The sequence below is a fragment of the Quercus suber genome, unplaced genomic scaffold (assembly GCF_002906115.3).
Source record: "Quercus suber isolate HL8 unplaced genomic scaffold, Cork oak 2.0 scaffold_1001, whole genome shotgun sequence".
NCBI classification, from domain to species: Eukaryota; Viridiplantae; Streptophyta; class Magnoliopsida; order Fagales; family Fagaceae; genus Quercus; species Quercus suber.
The window spans coordinates 158-17,967 of record NW_027070416.1 but is presented as its reverse complement, the minus strand read 5'-3'; the positions used below and the strand labels follow the sequence as shown (position 1 = coordinate 17,967).

Sequence of the window (17,810 nt, the reverse complement as noted above, 5' to 3'; positions counted from 1 at the left end):
TAAATGTAAATACTAATTCAAAATTCAAATTCCAATATAACTTCAAAGATTAACAAGGAAATTAATTAAAATAAAATCAATTAATGAAGGAACATATATAATATGTTGAGTTGTTGACCTTTCTAATATTATGTTCTGAATTTAGCCACAGATTAACATCATCTCCTTGATTGCTGTTAGACCCCAATCTGGCAGATTGTTGCCATTGATTTCTACTACCAAATTGTTAGTTTTTAGTTTTTATTTTAGTTAAAAAGTCAATACCACTCTTATACTAAAGTGTAAATTAAGAATGATAGTTTCTCAATTAAAAAAAAAAGGTTAGTTTTGAAAACCTTGATTTTTTCTTTTGGACCTGTTCCTTAATGTAATTTCAATTTGTAATGAAGCTCAACATTCAGCTCTAATGTAATGCTCGTTTTTGCTTTGTTTTAATAAACAATTTTCCATTCATAAAAAAAACTAGCGGATTTCATATTTGTCCTTTGAAAGAATAAATTAAAGTAAACAACAACGTCTTCTTAAAAAAAAAAAAAAAAGTAAACAACAACAAAATTATTTTTGTTGCTGAAAAGTTGCTGTGAATTGAAGACGTGATTACCCACACTAGCACCTTAAATCCTCTCATAAAGCTCACAGTTAGCTGTTGAAAATACGGTTCCAATTGACATCGTTTTACTTAAAATTCAACTATTCTCAGGCCAACTTGGACCATAATCAGGTCTAGAATTTCATGGTTGAGATTTCAAAGTATATATTGCATCACTGTATTTCAAATCTTATTATCCTAAATAAAGGGAGGTAATTGTTGATAAATTTTTTTTTTTTGGGCATCAATTTCATTATGAAATTAATGTCAATGGAACTTCATTAGTGGACCATTACCATGGGCTCATGGCGTTTGGAAAACTTAATTACTAGGCTTATCATATCAAAATACTATACAACCACACATTATAAAACAATTACAAATTTAATTCGGGGGAAAAAATGAAAATTCCCTTCTCACAATTTTTTTTCCTTTCCAAATTCAAAGATGAAAAAACAAAATACTCTCTAAACAAATAAAAATGGGGTTTATTCATTCAAAATGATCAGAAAGGCCCCTCTTTTATTCAACAACTCATAGGAGGAAGATCAGATCCTGTTACAGCAGCTGGTTTGTTGAAAATCCGACTAGCAAAGAAAAAGAACCCCAAAGTATGGCCAGCCACAGCAACCAAAAGCACACCAACATTGAAAGACATCACAGCCAACATAACTATATAAGCTAGTCCAACCCTTAAGGCATGCAAAAAGGTTTGGAGCAAACCAGCCGCGACATTAGATGAACCAGGCTTGTTCACTCGGCAATGACTGAGCCACTCAATGAGGAAAGAGAGCACAAAGACAAAAGCAGTGAGTAGGACAAATAACCTATTACTATGTTTATTCATAGTTTACTACTAATACATAGAAAATTTCTGAGAAGGTCAGGGGGGGCAGCTGCCCCCCTCGACCCCCCCTCCCTCCGCCCCTGGTGAGCGCGACTTTATTGAATGAAAAGTATCGCATAATTTTCCACACTAGACTTGGTTCACCCTTTCTTCAACTAAAAATAAAAAATAAAACTTTTTTTTTTTTGAGAAAAAAAAAAAAAAAATTGGTTCACATTCAGTGTAGTAGTACTCTAGTATCAGTAGTACAAAACCTTACTAATCTCAGTGTACTACGAGTCTCATTAATCGCCGTAAGGGTCTCCTCTTTATCAGATATAGATAGCATAATATTCTCAACCAAAAAAAAAAGGAAGATATAGCCCCAAACAGCCACTTCCTTTGTAAGCGTGTGTGAGAGAGAAAATCATCTATGGAAGGTATGGATCATGGTGATATGCCTAGCATGGGTGGTATGTCACCACCACCATCATCATCATCCATGAATGGCACAACTGGGATGCACGGGATGCACCACAAAATGATGATGCACATGACCTTCTTCTGGGGCAAGAACGCAGAGATACTCTTCAATGGTTGGCCTGGCACAAACACTGGCATGTATGTATTAGCCTTGGTTATTGTCTTTGTGCTCTCTTTCCTCATTGANAACAATCACATGACTCTCAAGATAAGGAGAAGCATTTTTTTTTTTTAAATTGCAAATGAGTAATGTTATAGAAACAGTACTTTTTAGGATATCTTACTTTGCAAGTTTCTATTGATTCTCATTCGAACCCAACACTAACATCCTTTAATATTTACAATTAATAAATAGCCACTTTGATAGTTATGAAATTGTTTTGGGAAAATTGTTGTGGGCCTTGTGGCTCTAGAGTTGTTTGCAAATAAGATATTACCTCAATTAAATTGTTATCACTTATACTCAATGAATAATTATATAATATTTTAAAAGTACAATAATTTCATATTCTCTCTAACAATCTCACATAAATAATAGGCTCATCCAACTAGTTAGGCTAGATTAATTATTTATCGTAAATGAGTGAGCGCCAGTGGCGGAGGCAGGATTTCAACTCAGGAGGGGCAAGATCAAAAGACAGTATTGAAAGTAAAATTAATCTAAGAAATATTAATCGATACTAATATCAAAATAAACAAATGACTATATGCCAAAGTCATTGTCATACATAATCTAATATAAAATTTTACTTTAATTCATTTTTTTCATTTCTAATTAAATTTACTCAATTGCAAAATCTACTTCAATACAAGCTCAATTAGAATTTGACTGAGACATATTACTATGAAGTTGTATATGTTCCTTAATGCCATGAATGCTTTTAAAATGTTGTGTAGACATTTGAGTTTATAGCAAAAACTTTGGGTTTATTTATTTATTTAGATTAGCAAAAACTCAAGTTGAAACTGAAAATGGTTGATTACTAGACAAAAAATTGTAAATAAGAAATGGATTGGTGAAGTGCTATAGTTTGGTATCACTATATTTTTTTTTCCCAGTCCTATTCAACGAAAGTTGTGTGCAAAGCCAATGTGCTAGTAGGTGGGACCCATTGTTTAATAAAAGTGCTGCTTCAGTGCTTTGTGAACGTAAAATTGTCGGCTAGTTTGAATGGTTTTATTAGGGAGTAAACTAAGATTTTTTTTTTTTTTTTTTTTTTTGGGTGGGTGGAAGCTGGAATATATGAAGTACATGAATATGTGTCCGTTATATTTGTTTGCGATAATAATTTTTTTGGAAAATGAATCATTTTTCAAAAAGTATTTTATAGAAAACTATCTCATTTTTTTATGTTAAAATGAACTAGAAAAATATTAAGTAATTTCTCTAATTAAGTTTCATGTGAAATGAAGTTATTTTCCTTGTTTAGCTTCACATGACATAAAGTTGTTTTCCATATGTTTTTAGTAGAAAATATTTCTATCTCATGCTAAGCTAAATAAGGGAAGTTAAGATATAGTTTTCATTTAACCTATTTTTTCAGATACTATCATATACAGGAAAATGAGATAACATTATTGTACTTTTAGATTATTATGTAATTACTCATGTAGTATAAATGGTGTGAGAGGTCCAAGGACCAAGGAGGATTGGATTAGGGACCAGATTGCTTAACCCATATTCGAGGAGATAAATGCACTCCAAAGATTTCACCCACCTAAGGATGGAAGCGTAATTAAAGCAATGGAGTTCTTGTAATGTTCTAGGATTAGGAGGGGGGTAGCGACGGATCAAGGAAGAAAGGAGGAAGTTTCCTGGAAGGAACAATTCCTTGATCCTCATTGAATGCCCTGCATCAACCTTATTTGTTGCATTAATAAGGAAATGACCCTTGAACAATAATTCTATGAATACCAGCCATTTCCACCACCTATAGCAGAGTGTTGATGGGACAAGTATACTTAGGAACACTAGGAGGCATACAAATGGAAGGCTAGGATACAATGAAGAAGGATATAAAAGGAGGGGAGTCTCCCAAAGGAAGGGATGAACATTCCTAGTAAGGAAATAGAGAAAAGGGAAAGTGAACAGTATTCTGTCTAGTGTAGAATTCAAACTTTATATATAAGAACTAATCCTCGAACCTTGCTGAGGAGAACTATTTTTCCCATTATCAACTTAAGTTGTTCCTTTCTATTACCCTAGGCTCTTCGGTCTATAAATTAAGCTTATATTAGAACTGCACTTAAATTATACGCCCTCTCTCTAAAGAAATCTTATTGTTGGACTTGATTTGAAGGACAAGGCATCACCTTTCTAAGTGGGCTTGGGTCTTTATTTTCAGAACACTTACAATTGGCGTCGTCTGTGGGAATACATCTGTAGTTCATTCTTCCTAAGTTATGGCTAACCCCGAGCATGATAGGGAGGAATCTGTGGGTTCATAGCGAAACAACCACTTTATTAACCTGGAGCGAAGGAGAGATAGGGAGCATAATCCCACCCTAAGTGTTAGGGTGGAAACACAATATACAGGGTAAACTGGGAGGAGCCTCTCCAGAACTGGAGGTCATGTTTCGCATGAGCAAGAAACATGGAATCTGAAATTGGAGATTGACCATTTGCGTAAAAAGTTGCATCGCAAGGAGCATGACAAGAGGAATCCAACACCCCCATCAGGTGAAGGATTTAATGAAGAAAGGGATAGAACCTATAGACGAAGGTCAAGGACACCCCCTAGCGAACATTTTTCCATATCATCGCGCTTTGATAAGTTGGAGAAACAAAGGAGAAGGCAAGGAGAGAGATCACCCCTTGGAACATGGGGAATGATGCAATGAGCAAGGCCCTTCGTCAAATTTCAAAGTCACCTTTTATAAGGAGAATTGATAGAGCCAAGCTTCAACATCATTTTACACAACCTACATTTACCATTTCCAATAGGAGAACTGATCCTATGGAGCACATGAGCCACTTTAATTAGAGGTTGGCTATCCACTCAAGGAACGAGGCTCTTATGTGCAAGGTCTTCCCCTCTAGCCTCGGGTTTGTTGCCATGAGGTGGTTTGACGGGTTGGAGGAAGGCTTCATAAGATCTTTTGAGGAACTTACAAGATCATTCAAAGCAAGATTTGTAACATGCAGTAGAGTCCTAAGGCCCTTGGATTCCTTGTTGTCCATGGTCATGAGGGAAGGGGAGACTTTAAAGACCTATTCTAACAGGTTTTGGGAAACATTTAATGAGATAAATGGTGAGTTAGAGGATGTAGCTATAAGGACCTTTAAGGTCGGGCTCCCAATGGAGCATGCCTTGAGGAAATCATTGACGATGAAACCTGCTTGTAGCATGTATCAGCTTATGGACTGCATTGACGAGCATAAGAGGGTTGAAGAAGATCAGACCCGTTCTTCGAAAAGAGAGATCCTCGGATAGGAGGATATAATCATAATCGACCCAGGAGATATTTCACCAATCAGTCATCCGGGGCTAACACACAATCAGTCAACTCGATGTTTAAGGAGCCAGTGTATCAAATCCTCGAGAAGATAAAAAGGGGGCCATACTTTAAATGGCCCAATAAGATGGGGGGAGATTCTACCAAGTGAAATCAGAGTCTGTATTGCCATTACCACTAGGATAGGAGACTACGATCGAGGATTGTAGAACCTTGCACAATCACCTGGGTCAACTAGTGAAGGCGGGAAAGTTAAAACAATTCATGCACCAGCTTACAAGACAGCTAGACTAGGTCGGGTCTGGATATCAGAGGGATGCTGCTGCTTGGCCACCCTTGGGAACAATCAATGTAATTTTTGCCATGCCTAGCTGCAATGTCGGCTTATGTTCGGGCCATGTTTTTGAAACCTAGACCATTCATTGAACCGTAAAAGGGAAAGGTTCAAGGTTTTAAAGTTGAATTGAGGTTGAATTGGGGTTGAGCCGTGATGATGTCATAATTAATTTAATAATTATTTAAAATATAAATAATTAATTGCTAAGCTCATAAATTGCGGAGAAAATGAATATATATATATATATATATAATACATAGAAGTCTTAAATGATAATACATTGGAGGTATGTGTTCACTGTTTAGTGTTTGGTAGAAAATATATTAAAAAAAGGAGAAAAAGTAATTAGTGATAAAACCAAAGGAATTACAATTAAATAGTCACTTGTCTTTCTAAAATTTTCAGATGTTCCAAGCAGTTTTTGTCACTTTTTTTACACCACACACATTAACCTAAGTTAACTTCTCACTTCAAAATTTTTTAAAATTTTAGCTCTCTTCCTATCAGTACTATCTATCTCTCTTCCATCAGTAACCACTTATTTTTAGATATCTCTCAGGCTCTCTCTCTAGCGAGACATTCAGCTTTGTTTCATTGACTCAATGAACATTGGTTCTTCTGTTCATTGCTAGTCACCATCGTCATTGCCACCAAAGTGAGGCCGAGATGAACAAATCTGAGTTCGTTGGGTTACTACCAGTGTTAGATCTGAGTTTAGGGTGAGAAAAATTGCAAAACAATCCTCATTTTTCTTATATTTGATAAAGAAAGCTTGGTTTTTGTTTCGGTCTGGTATCTAATTATCGGTCTAAATCCTTTCGATCTTTGTTCTTCTTGGTGTTCTTTTATTTCTTCTAGATTTGATCATAACTTCATACTAGTGTATTGGCCAAAATTCACCGAAAAAGCTGAAAGAAAAAGAAAACGTTCGAACCTCAAAAACCTGTCATGGTTCTCAGAACTGTACGGTCCGACCATGGTTCGCACGGGTCCCTGCTTTTTTCCTATAGAGTGGTTCTTGAAACTAAAAAAATTGCAAAACTAAGAGGTTTGTGGTTTTTCCAGTCGAACTGTACGGTCTGGTTTGGGTTTCAAAACTATGGTTCGGGCATTATGTTTGTAGCTTCGAAGCCAAAGTTGTGGGAACAAGATTGAGAGTCTAAAAGGATTAGATTAGAATTGTTGCCAATTCTAGGCTTCTTGGAAGAGGATAAAGTGGGAACCTTTTAGCCCCACGATGATGCCTTGGTGGTGACCTTTCAGATCAGGGGATATGATGTCAAGAGGCTTCTATTAGATTAGGCAAGTGGAGCTGAGATTATGTATCTAGATCTATTTAAGAGGTTATATCTCAAGCCTAAGGATCTAGAGAAATATGATTCGCTGTTGGTTGGCTTCGATGGGAGAACTACGATCCCTTGAGGAATGATTAGGCTACTCGTATAGGTAGGGAATGAGGTGGTGCAGGTGAACTTTATTGTAGTTAAGGTCTATTCACCATATATAGCTGTTTTGGCTAGACCCTGGCTTCATGCGCTGGGACTAGTATCATCTACCCTGCATCTAATAGTTAAGTACCAAACTGGTGGGTAAGTAGGGGAATTTGTTGGAAGCTAGGTAGTGGCATGACAGTGTTTGGTAGTTGCTATCAGGCAGCAGTCGTTGCAGGAGACTTCTATTGCATTGGAAAAAGTTCCATAGCAATTAACTAATCTCAAGGATGAACTTGGGGTTGATTCGAAAGGATTAATGTCGGAGGAATTAGAAAAAGTGGTAGTAGAGTCAGATAAGGATATGTATTTTTAGGTGGGGGGGCTTAGTTACCCTTTGTTGAAAAGGAGTAACTTATGAACTTTTTAAAGAATAACCTGGATGTTTTTACATGGAATACTTACGAGGTGCAAGGGATTGACCCAGAATTCATATGCCATAAGCTAAACATAAATCTGAGTGCTATACCGAGGAAGCAACCCCTCGCTCCCACGCCCCCCCCGCCGTGTCTTCAAAGTCGCATTTTGCATGCAGTAAAGGAAGAGGCGGAGATCTGGCAATTGTATACCCAGTTCACGTCGTGACACGTAAGGTTAGTCCCATTTTTTGGTTATCAATCTACACTGCCGAGGACCCTAAACAGGTTGGGAGAACATTGGGTTGGGGATAACCTAAAGTTAATGAGAAAGTATCTAGTTACCCTACCCATAGGAATCTCCATTCCACCTTAAATAAAGGCGATCATAGGGGTGACTACTGCCCCAGGTGGTTTATCTATAACCAACCATTCTCCTAGTTCATAGTATTGAAGTTCAACATTCTCTAGAATTCTATACTTAGCCCTAAAAGCGGCCATACCGTCGAGGGTATCAACTAATTTGTCAAATCTACCCATATTGTCCTATCGGGGGAAATCAGTCAAAACAAAAAAAAAAAAAAAAGAAAGTTTTCTTTAAATGTTGGATGAAGGGCCAAGGGTACTTACGAGCACTAGAAGAAGTTTTTTTCTCGGACCGTAACGTTAAACAAAATTTGTAAAAGGTATGTAAATGAGAAAAGTTACCCCTAATCTCTCTTTATATAGGGGTTGAAAAAGAGTGGTAATTTTCCGCTTATAAATCCCAGAAAATTGGGACTATAGGATCACCATTGCATCGTAGAACGTGGGGGACAAACAGCTACTTGATTTAATAACTATAGGAATGTGGATGCCGAAGCGACAGAATGTTCATAAGACATATGAAACGATGTCTCCATGGGGAACATGCTGAGCACGTATCAACTTCCCCCTTGCTACTAAATCCTTACTCTCAAAGTAGCTCCTGACAACAAGGTTTTAGGGGGCTATTGTGAGGGGTCCGAGGACTGGGGAGGATTGGATTAGGGACAAGATTGCTTAACCCATATCAAAGGAGATAAATGCCTCCGAAGATTTCACCCACCCAAGGATGGAAGTGTAATAAAAGGAATGGACTTCTTGTAATGTTCTAGGATGAGGAGAGGGGGTAGCGGCAGATCAAGGAAGAAAGGAGGGAGTTTCCTGGAAGGAACAATTCCCTCCTCCGCATTGAATGCCTTACTCCAAACTTATCAGTTGCATTAACGAGGAAATTTGATTAAATATTTTTTATTATATTGGAAATATAAAATAAGAAACCTCAACCTCTCATGAATATGAAAACTTTGTGATTTTATCATTTGAGGTAGTACACATTTTCTGGGAAAAAAAGGGTAGTATTAATTTTGGTTTTCAAAATAGTTTTAATTTTTGTTTATGCATTACAGAAATAATATATTTTTCTTTGGGAATTTTCGCAATTTCATAACTAAACAATTATAGACTTAAAAAAAAAAAAAATTCAAACAAACAAAGACAGAGATAATTTTAGTGATGACAACTAAAAGGTGCCTAAATTTAGATTAAGCCCTGCTTCCCAGTCTGAAGTGATAATGGTCAGCCATTTTTGAAGAATTAATTAAGGCAGTAATCGTGCCACCTCTCTGAAAAATTCCCCTAATTTTAGACCAAGTAGCATCCTTGTCTTTGGCATAAAGGAGATTAGTTAATATAATTATTGATTGCAACAAAAAATAAGGACATTCTCAACCTTCATTCAATTTCCTGGATTAGGAACAGTGCAAATAGAAGAAGAAGAAGAAGAAGAAGAAGAAGAAGAACAGCAACAACAACAACATTTTTATTTGGCCTAAGCAATATGTAAAAGCTTTCATAGAAAAATACAAATCACCACCATTGTTATACAGTTTTGAACAAACAATTCACATATATATGCACAATACCGTTTGTTTTTCCTTTGGTTTCATTGCATTAGAGCGTAAAGGGAGATCTATACATAAGCACACACAACGAGAAAGACCCAAGGGAGCAATGACAGACGTCTTTGTTTCCATTAACAACTCAATGGATGAGGATCATGAGTAAATTTTATAGCATCGGAGTCCTTGAAAACCCTACTACCAAGCAACAAGAACCCCACAGTATGCCCAGCCACAGCAACCAAAAATACACCACCATTGAAAGACATGACAGCTAACATAATCAAAAAATCCAAGCCAACCCTTAAGGCATGCAAAATGGTCTGAACCACACCAACCACCACATGCTTCGGGCCAGGTTTGATCAATTGGCAATGAGACAACCACTCAACAAAGATAGAGAGGACAAAAATAAATATCAAGGCTAATACATACATGCCAGTGCTTGCCAACCAGAGAAGAGTATGTATGCGTTTTTGCTCCAGAAGGTCATTTGTGACATCACCATCGGGTTATTCGTGGTTGACGGTTTTGACACCCCACCCATGCCATTCATATTTCCATCATCCATCGGGTTATTCGTCTTTGCCTTTTTGGGGTTGATTTGGTGCTGCTTCTAACTTCTTGTTTGGTATTTGCTTCATTATAAAGGAGGCTTTTCTCCTGATACTGTACAGTACAATCTTCTTTAGAACTACAACTTTGTCACAATTTTGACGTTGAAAACTATAAGTGGTTTCATATTACTTTTACATGAGTCCATTACTTGTTTTCCACCACTCATAGTTATAAATATTAGGTCTTGAAAGGCTGTTCTTTTCGTGTGGCTCATAGCTTTTCACCCACAAATAATAATACTAATAATAATGTAGGGTTAAGGGACCCAAGAGCATATATATTGGGCCTTGGGCCTTGCCCGAGGGCGTTGAGGAGTTCGAGGACATATAAACAGTATTGAAGATGTAAGACTTAGAGCCCTATGAGTAAGCTACAAATGAGAGGGTTGGTGAAGATAGGCCGAGGAGAAATATCCCTTCGGCTAAACGAAGCAAAGATCAAAATGTGTGTCCTATCATCCAGGACGACGTTCCAAGAAGTTCTATTGATAAAGATATGCACTGTGAATGTACAGGATAGATGGGAGCTAAGAAATATCTAAGAGAAAGCTGCTATCACGGCAATAAATACTCTGTAGTTAACTCTCTGATCGCATTAATGAGGAAGTGATGTCTAAATAGTGTTTTTCAGCCTTACAGCTACTCCCAAAGACTTTTAGAGGGTGCTGATGGGACAAAGATCAACACAAACAATCTACTGTCCAAGTGGCGGATGGAAATGAGAAGGGAGAAATAGTATAAATTAGAGGGAAGGCCTTAAGAGAAAGGGATCGAGAAATTAAAAGAAAAACATTGTAGCAATCAAGAACTGAATTTTTAATTAAACTTGAGATAAATATATAAGAACTAATCTCCTCAAATTGTGCCGAGAACGATTTTCTTTAGATTAAATTAGTCTATCTTCATTTTTTTGTCATCTAAATCCACTTTATTTGTTGTCCAATTCATTAAAGCANCAATCATTGCAGGAGACTTCTATTGCATTGGAAAAAGTTCCATAGCAATTAACTAATCTCAAGGATGAACTTGGGGTTGATTCGAAAGGATTAATGTCGGAGGAATTAGAAAAAGTGGTAGTAGAGTCAGATAAGGATAAGTATTTTTAGGTGGGGGGGCTTAGTTACCCTTTGTTGAAAAGGAGTAACTTATGAACTTTTTAAAGAATAACCTGGATGTTTTTACATGGAATACTTACGAGGTGCAAGGGATTGACCCAGAATTCATATGCCATAAGCTAAACATAAATCTGAGTGCTATACCGAGGAAGCAACCCCTCGCCCCCCGCCCCCCCCGACGTTCTTCAAAGGAGCATGTTGATGCAGTAAAGGAAGAGGTGGAGAAGCTTAAGCATGCGGGGGTAAAGAAGAAGAATAGGAAGTGGCATGTCTGCATTATTTCACAGATCTGAACAAGGCATGTTCAAGGACCTTTTCCCGTCCCTTGGATTGATTAATTGGTTTATGTAATGGTGGGACATCCTTGGATGAGTTCTTTTGGATGTCTTCCAAGGTTATCACTAGATACCTTTGGCCTTCCCTACCAAGAGAAAACACTTTTGGACTCCAATAGGGAATTTCCACTTTTGAGTAATGCCTTTTAGATTGAAGAATGCTAGATCTACATATCAGAGGATGATGACCCGGATGTTTGAGTCTCAGATTAGGCAGACCGTTGAAGCATATATTGATGATATGGTTGTAAAGAGTAAACAAACCTCGGTTTTGATCGACTCATTGGGTCACAAGCCTTGGGTAAATTTACTCTTATGTAAAATTGGTTAGTGTTAAACAGAACCTTGATCTTATTCGACTCCTTAGGTCACAAGCCTTGGGTAAATTAACTCTTATGAAAATTGGTTAAGTGTTAACCAAACTTATCAGTTGCATTAACGAGGAAATTTGATTAAATATTTTTTATTATATTGGAAATATAAAATAAGAAACCTCAACCTCTCATGAATATGAAAACTTTGTGATTTTATCATTTGAGGTAGTACACATTTTCTGGGAAAAAAAGGGTAGTATTAATTTTGGTTTTCAAAATAGTTTTAATTTTTGTTTATGCATTACAGAAATAATATATTTTTCTTTGGGAATTTTCGCAATTTCATAACTAAACAATTATAGACTTAAAAAAAAAAAAAATTCAAACAAACAAAGACAGAGATAATTTTAGTGATGACAACTAAAAGGTGCCTAAATTTAGATTAAGCCCTGCTTCCCAGTCTGAAGTGATAATGGTCAGCCATTTTTGAAGAATTAATTAAGGCAGTAATCGTGCCACCTCTCTGAAAAATTCCCCTAATTTTAGACCAAGTAGCATCCTTGTCTTTGGCATAAAGGAGATTAGTTAATATAATTATTGATTGCAACAAAAAATAAGGACATTCTCAACCTTCATTCAATTTCCTGGATTAGGAACAGTGCAAATAGAAGAAGAAGAAGAAGAAGAAGAAGAAGAAGAACAGCAACAACAACAACATTTTTATTTGGCCTAAGCAATATGTAAAAGCTTTCATAGAAAAATACAAATCACCACCATTGTTATACAGTTTTGAACAAACAATTCACATATATATGCACAATACCGTTTGTTTTTCCTTTGGTTTCATTGCATTAGAGCGTAAAGGGAGATCTATACATAAGCACACACAACGAGAAAGACCCAAGGGAGCAATGACAGACGTCTTTGTTTCCATTAACAACTCAATGGATGAGGATCATGAGTAAATTTTATAGCATCGGAGTCCTTGAAAACCCTACTACCAAGCAACAAGAACCCCACAGTATGCCCAGCCACAGCAACCAAAAATACACCACCATTGAAAGACATGACAGCTAACATAATCAAAAAATCCAAGCCAACCCTTAAGGCATGCAAAATGGTCTGAACCACACCAACCACCACATGCTTCGGGCCAGGTTTGATCAATTGGCAATGAGACAACCACTCAACAAAGATAGAGAGGACAAAAATAAATATCAAGGCTAATACATACATGCCAGTGCTTGCCAACCAGAGAAGAGTATGTATGCGTTTTTGCTCCAGAAGGTCATTTGTGACATCACCATCGGGTTATTCGTGGTTGACGGTTTTGACACCCCACCCATGCCATTCATATTTCCATCATCCATCGGGTTATTCGTCTTTGCCTTTTTGGGGTTGATTTGGTGCTGCTTCTAACTTCTTGTTTGGTATTTGCTTCATTATAAAGGAGGCTTTTCTCCTGATACTGTACAGTACAATCTTCTTTAGAACTACAACTTTGTCACAATTTTGACGTTGAAAACTATAAGTGGTTTCATATTACTTTTACATGAGTCCATTACTTGTTTTCCACCACTCATAGTTATAAATATTAGGTCTTGAAAGGCTGTTCTTTTCGTGTGGCTCATAGCTTTTCACCCACAAATAATAATACTAATAATAATGTAGGGTTAAGGGACCCAAGAGCATATATATTGGGCCTTGGGCCTTGCCCGAGGGCGTTGAGGAGTTCGAGGACATATAAACAGTATTGAAGATGTAAGACTTAGAGCCCTATGAGTAAGCTACAAATGAGAGGGTTGGTGAAGATAGGCCGAGGAGAAATATCCCTTCGGCTAAACGAAGCAAAGATCAAAATGTGTGTCCTATCATCCAGGACGACGTTCCAAGAAGTTCTATTGATAAAGATATGCACTGTGAATGTACAGGATAGATGGGAGCTAAGAAATATCTAAGAGAAAGCTGCTATCACGGCAATAAATACTCTGTAGTTAACTCTCTGATCGCATTAATGAGGAAGTGATGTCTAAATAGTGTTTTTCAGCCTTACAGCTACTCCCAAAGACTTTTAGAGGGTGCTGATGGGACAAAGATCAACACAAACAATCTACTGTCCAAGTGGCGGATGGAAATGAGAAGGGAGAAATAGTATAAATTAGAGGGAAGGCCTTAAGAGAAAGGGATCGAGAAATTAAAAGAAAAACATTGTAGCAATCAAGAACTGAATTTTTAATTAAACTTGAGATAAATATATAAGAACTAATCTCCTCAAATTGTGCCAAGAACGATTTTCTTTAGATTAAATTAGTCTATCTTCATTTTTTTGTCATCTAAATCCACTTTATTTGTTGTCCAATTCATTAAAGCACAGTTTTCCAATACACTCTCTACAAATTCATTGTATTGGGCTTTTTGGATCTAAGTTCATTCATCCTTTAGACTAGGGACTCAAATTGTGTCTTTACAAATAATAACAACAGCAACAATAACAACAACATGTTCAAACTCTCTTTTTCAAATAAAAACTAAAGAAAAGTACATTTGTGATCCTTAAAATTTGAGGTTTCTTTTTACTTTGGTATTTTATCTTTGATGTTTGATTTCTTTTTCATGTTAAATATGCCATCAATTTCCATGAGTAATTTGATTGTTCATAACATAATTTTATCTTTACAATAATTAAGCAATTTTTTTTTTCTATAATAATTCATGTTTTATATAGTACTAGTGTGTAACCTCATGCATATATGCATAGGTACATTTAAAAACAATGAAAATTATATATATATATATATTGCCTGTCCTCACTCATAACACCTTAGACCTTAAGACTTTGTTAAGGTGCGCGACGTTGACCAAACTGAGGTGGGGGACTACGTGCCTTTTATTTGCAAAAACAGTCGAGGAGCAAATCATGGTCAAACTTGTAAGACCATTACCAAAGGAAAACGAAATATTAACAGAAAGCGTGACAAAGCTAAAAGAACTAAATCCCAAGCCAAGGGACCTAAACCTAGGGTACCCCACCTAGCTCTCCCTCTCGAGTTGGGCAATGAAGACAGTCATGCCATTCCTCAGAGGCAATCAAGTAGTTGTCCTTCATGCCTTTGTTGGACTAGGGAAGTCACGATACAAGCCTAACAATGTTGACCGGGACTTGAGGGAATATCTCACGTTGATAAGAGAATGACACTCGTACATGTGAACGACGTCGTGTCATGTAAGCCTCAAGCCCATCTGCTCATTGAGAGCATCTACGCTACCTAAAACTCTAAATAGGTGGGAGCGCACTGGTGGGACACAACCTATGCTTGATTAGGTAGTCTCAGGTCATCCTACACATGGGAAGCGTCATCCCTCCTTCTATGAAAGTGATCATAGGAATGACAACCTCCCCTTCTTTCCTATCTGTAACTATTCAGTCTGGAGCACAATATCGTAGGGCTACTCCTTGCGGAATGTTATACTTAGCCCTGAAGTCCTCTATATTAGCAGGAGAGTCTACAAGGTTTTGAACATACCCATCTAGGTGAGCTAAAGGGATGTGAAAAAAGTTTTCACAAAAATGAAACAAAGAATAGAAAGCCTAGGAGATTGGCCAAGGAGAAAAGAATCTAAAGAGGTAGAAACTTACAAGAATAAGCACATGTGTTAATCCCTGAACCTTTAAAAGATTTAAAGATTTTTTAAGAAAAGGACTTGGAAGATTTGGAAATTTGGGAAGCCTAGAATGTTTGAGAGTCTGGGATTTCTAGAGAGCTTGAAGACTTGTAAAATGAGTAAAAATGATTCCCCAAGCGTCTTATATAGGAGGCGAAATTAAGTGGGAGTTATCCCGCACAAAATTCAAGGAGAAATGTTAGCCATAGGATCCACATCTCACCATAGGATACAGGGAACATAGCGCCACTTAAAGTATTTAACAAGACATCACGAGGTTCGAAGTGTCAGGAATAGTTATGGAACATGCAAAACGACACTTTCACATGTGGAAATCAAAGGAACATGTGGGATTTATTTTTCATACATCAAAACGCCACTTTCTCCTCAGATAGGAAGGGAAAACTGGAGTTTTTAGGGAATATTGTAGGGACGCAAGCCCAAATATATATTGGGCCTTGGGCCTTGTCTGAGGAGGCACAATGGTTCGAGAATAGATCAATAGTGAGGAAGAAGTAAGACTTTGAACTTCACGAGTAAGCTATGACTATAAAGGCTGGGAGAGGTAGGTCGAGGAGGGTATCTCCTCAACTAAATGAAGAAGGTGTCAAAAAGTGTGTTCTGTCATTTAGAATGACGTTCCAAGAAGTTCTATCGATAAGGATACGCACTGCAATCATACAGGGCAAATGGAGCCAAGAAATATCTAAGTAAAAGCTACTATCATTGCATTGAATGCTCTATAGCTAACTTTTGGCTGTATTTGTGAGGAGAAGACCCCTGAACACTGTTGCCTTGGTCACCCCAACTCATAGAGGACCTGTAAGGGTGTCCGATGGGATAAGCACTTAAGTAGTGGCTTGGATGATCGACAAGTAGAAGGCCAAGATCATTTAAAGGGAGATATATAATGTAAGAGACCCCTGAGGAAATATGAATCAGGAAATAGAGAGAAAAACACTGTAACAATCAAGAACTGAACTTGTAATCAAACTAGAGATTCAATATATAAGAACTAATCTCCTTGAACTGTGCCGAGTTTTATTTGTTATCATCTTCTTGTCATCTAAATCCATTTTATTCATTGACTGATTCATTAAAACCCAGTTTTCCAACTCACTTTCTACAAATTCATTGTATTGTGATTTTTAGGCTAAGTTCATTTATCATTTGGGCTAGGTACCCAATTGCATCCTTACAATAAGGATAAAAAGTAAATTGAGTATTTTAAATTCATAAAAATAAAAGGACACCTACTACTCTTCCCCCAATTTCACTTCTTCTTAATTTGATTTTCAATTATGGAATAAACCAAATAAGATTGAAAAAATGAGTATCTAAAAAAGTGCATCTAAACACGTACATAGGAGATGCTAAAATTAAAGTATGCACAATTTTTGCCCCAAAAATTTTCATTATAGCCTTTAATGTGATCAATTTTGTTGTCTTATTAACCTTACTATCCACTTTTGCTAGTAATTGAGTTTTTTTTTTTTTTGGTCGGTAACAATAGAATATTATTGACATAAAAGTATAAAAATACAAAACTAATGCTAGGCCATGTGATACAACATATTGAGGGACTGACATGGCATGGGTAAGCATGGGAAAGCCGTATGGCCTCACTACAGATAGCATTGCATACAAAGAGAATGACACTGGTTCACATCATCATTTTTTGAGTCTTTGGTATTCTTGTAGTAGTGTCATTGCGCCTCGTAAAATATCTCTAGGATGGGTTGCTTTCTGTCAAATAGGTACCTATTTCGTGCATTCTAGATGGCCCATGATACTATAGCCCAACCTCCATTTCATTTGAAGTCAACACAGCCATCAGTTCTAGTAACAAGCTGTTGGTTATTAAGTGTTCTTCATATTTAACTATTCATGAAATGCTAACTCTTAAATCTATATATATAATAATAAGTAAAATTGAAAGAAAATCTAATTAGATTTTAAATTGGAATTAAATTAGAGTTTTTGTACCGTGTTCCACTAATCTAATTTTTTTTTTTAAATTTTTGTGTCAAATGAGTTAATTTAGTATAAAAAACAAAGAGTCCAATATAAGTAAAACATAAAAAAGTATATATATATATATATATATATATATTTTGAATGATTTTATATTTATGAGCCTCTTTTTTGTATAACTAAAAACAATTCAAATTTATAAGTCATATATATATAATAGCCAAAGTTAAGAGAAAATCCTATTAAATTCTAAACTGCAATCTAATTTTGCATGACGTGTCTCATCTAATTTTAAATTTATGTGTCAAGTAAATTATTAGGTGCAAAAATTAA

The 17,810-nt window shown here is 36.4% G+C and overlaps 1 protein-coding gene across 1 annotated transcript; it reads right to left on the bottom strand.

Moving 5' to 3' along the window:
• Positions 1-1,115: 1,115 nt before the first annotated feature.
• LOC111995831 (copper transporter 1) lies at positions 1,116-1,436 on the bottom strand. Its single transcript, XM_024027778.2, has one exon. It carries the CDS (start codon positions 1,434-1,436, stop codon positions 1,116-1,118), a length of 321 nt encoding a protein of 106 aa, XP_023883546.2.
• Positions 1,437-17,810: the final 16,374 nt, after the last annotated feature.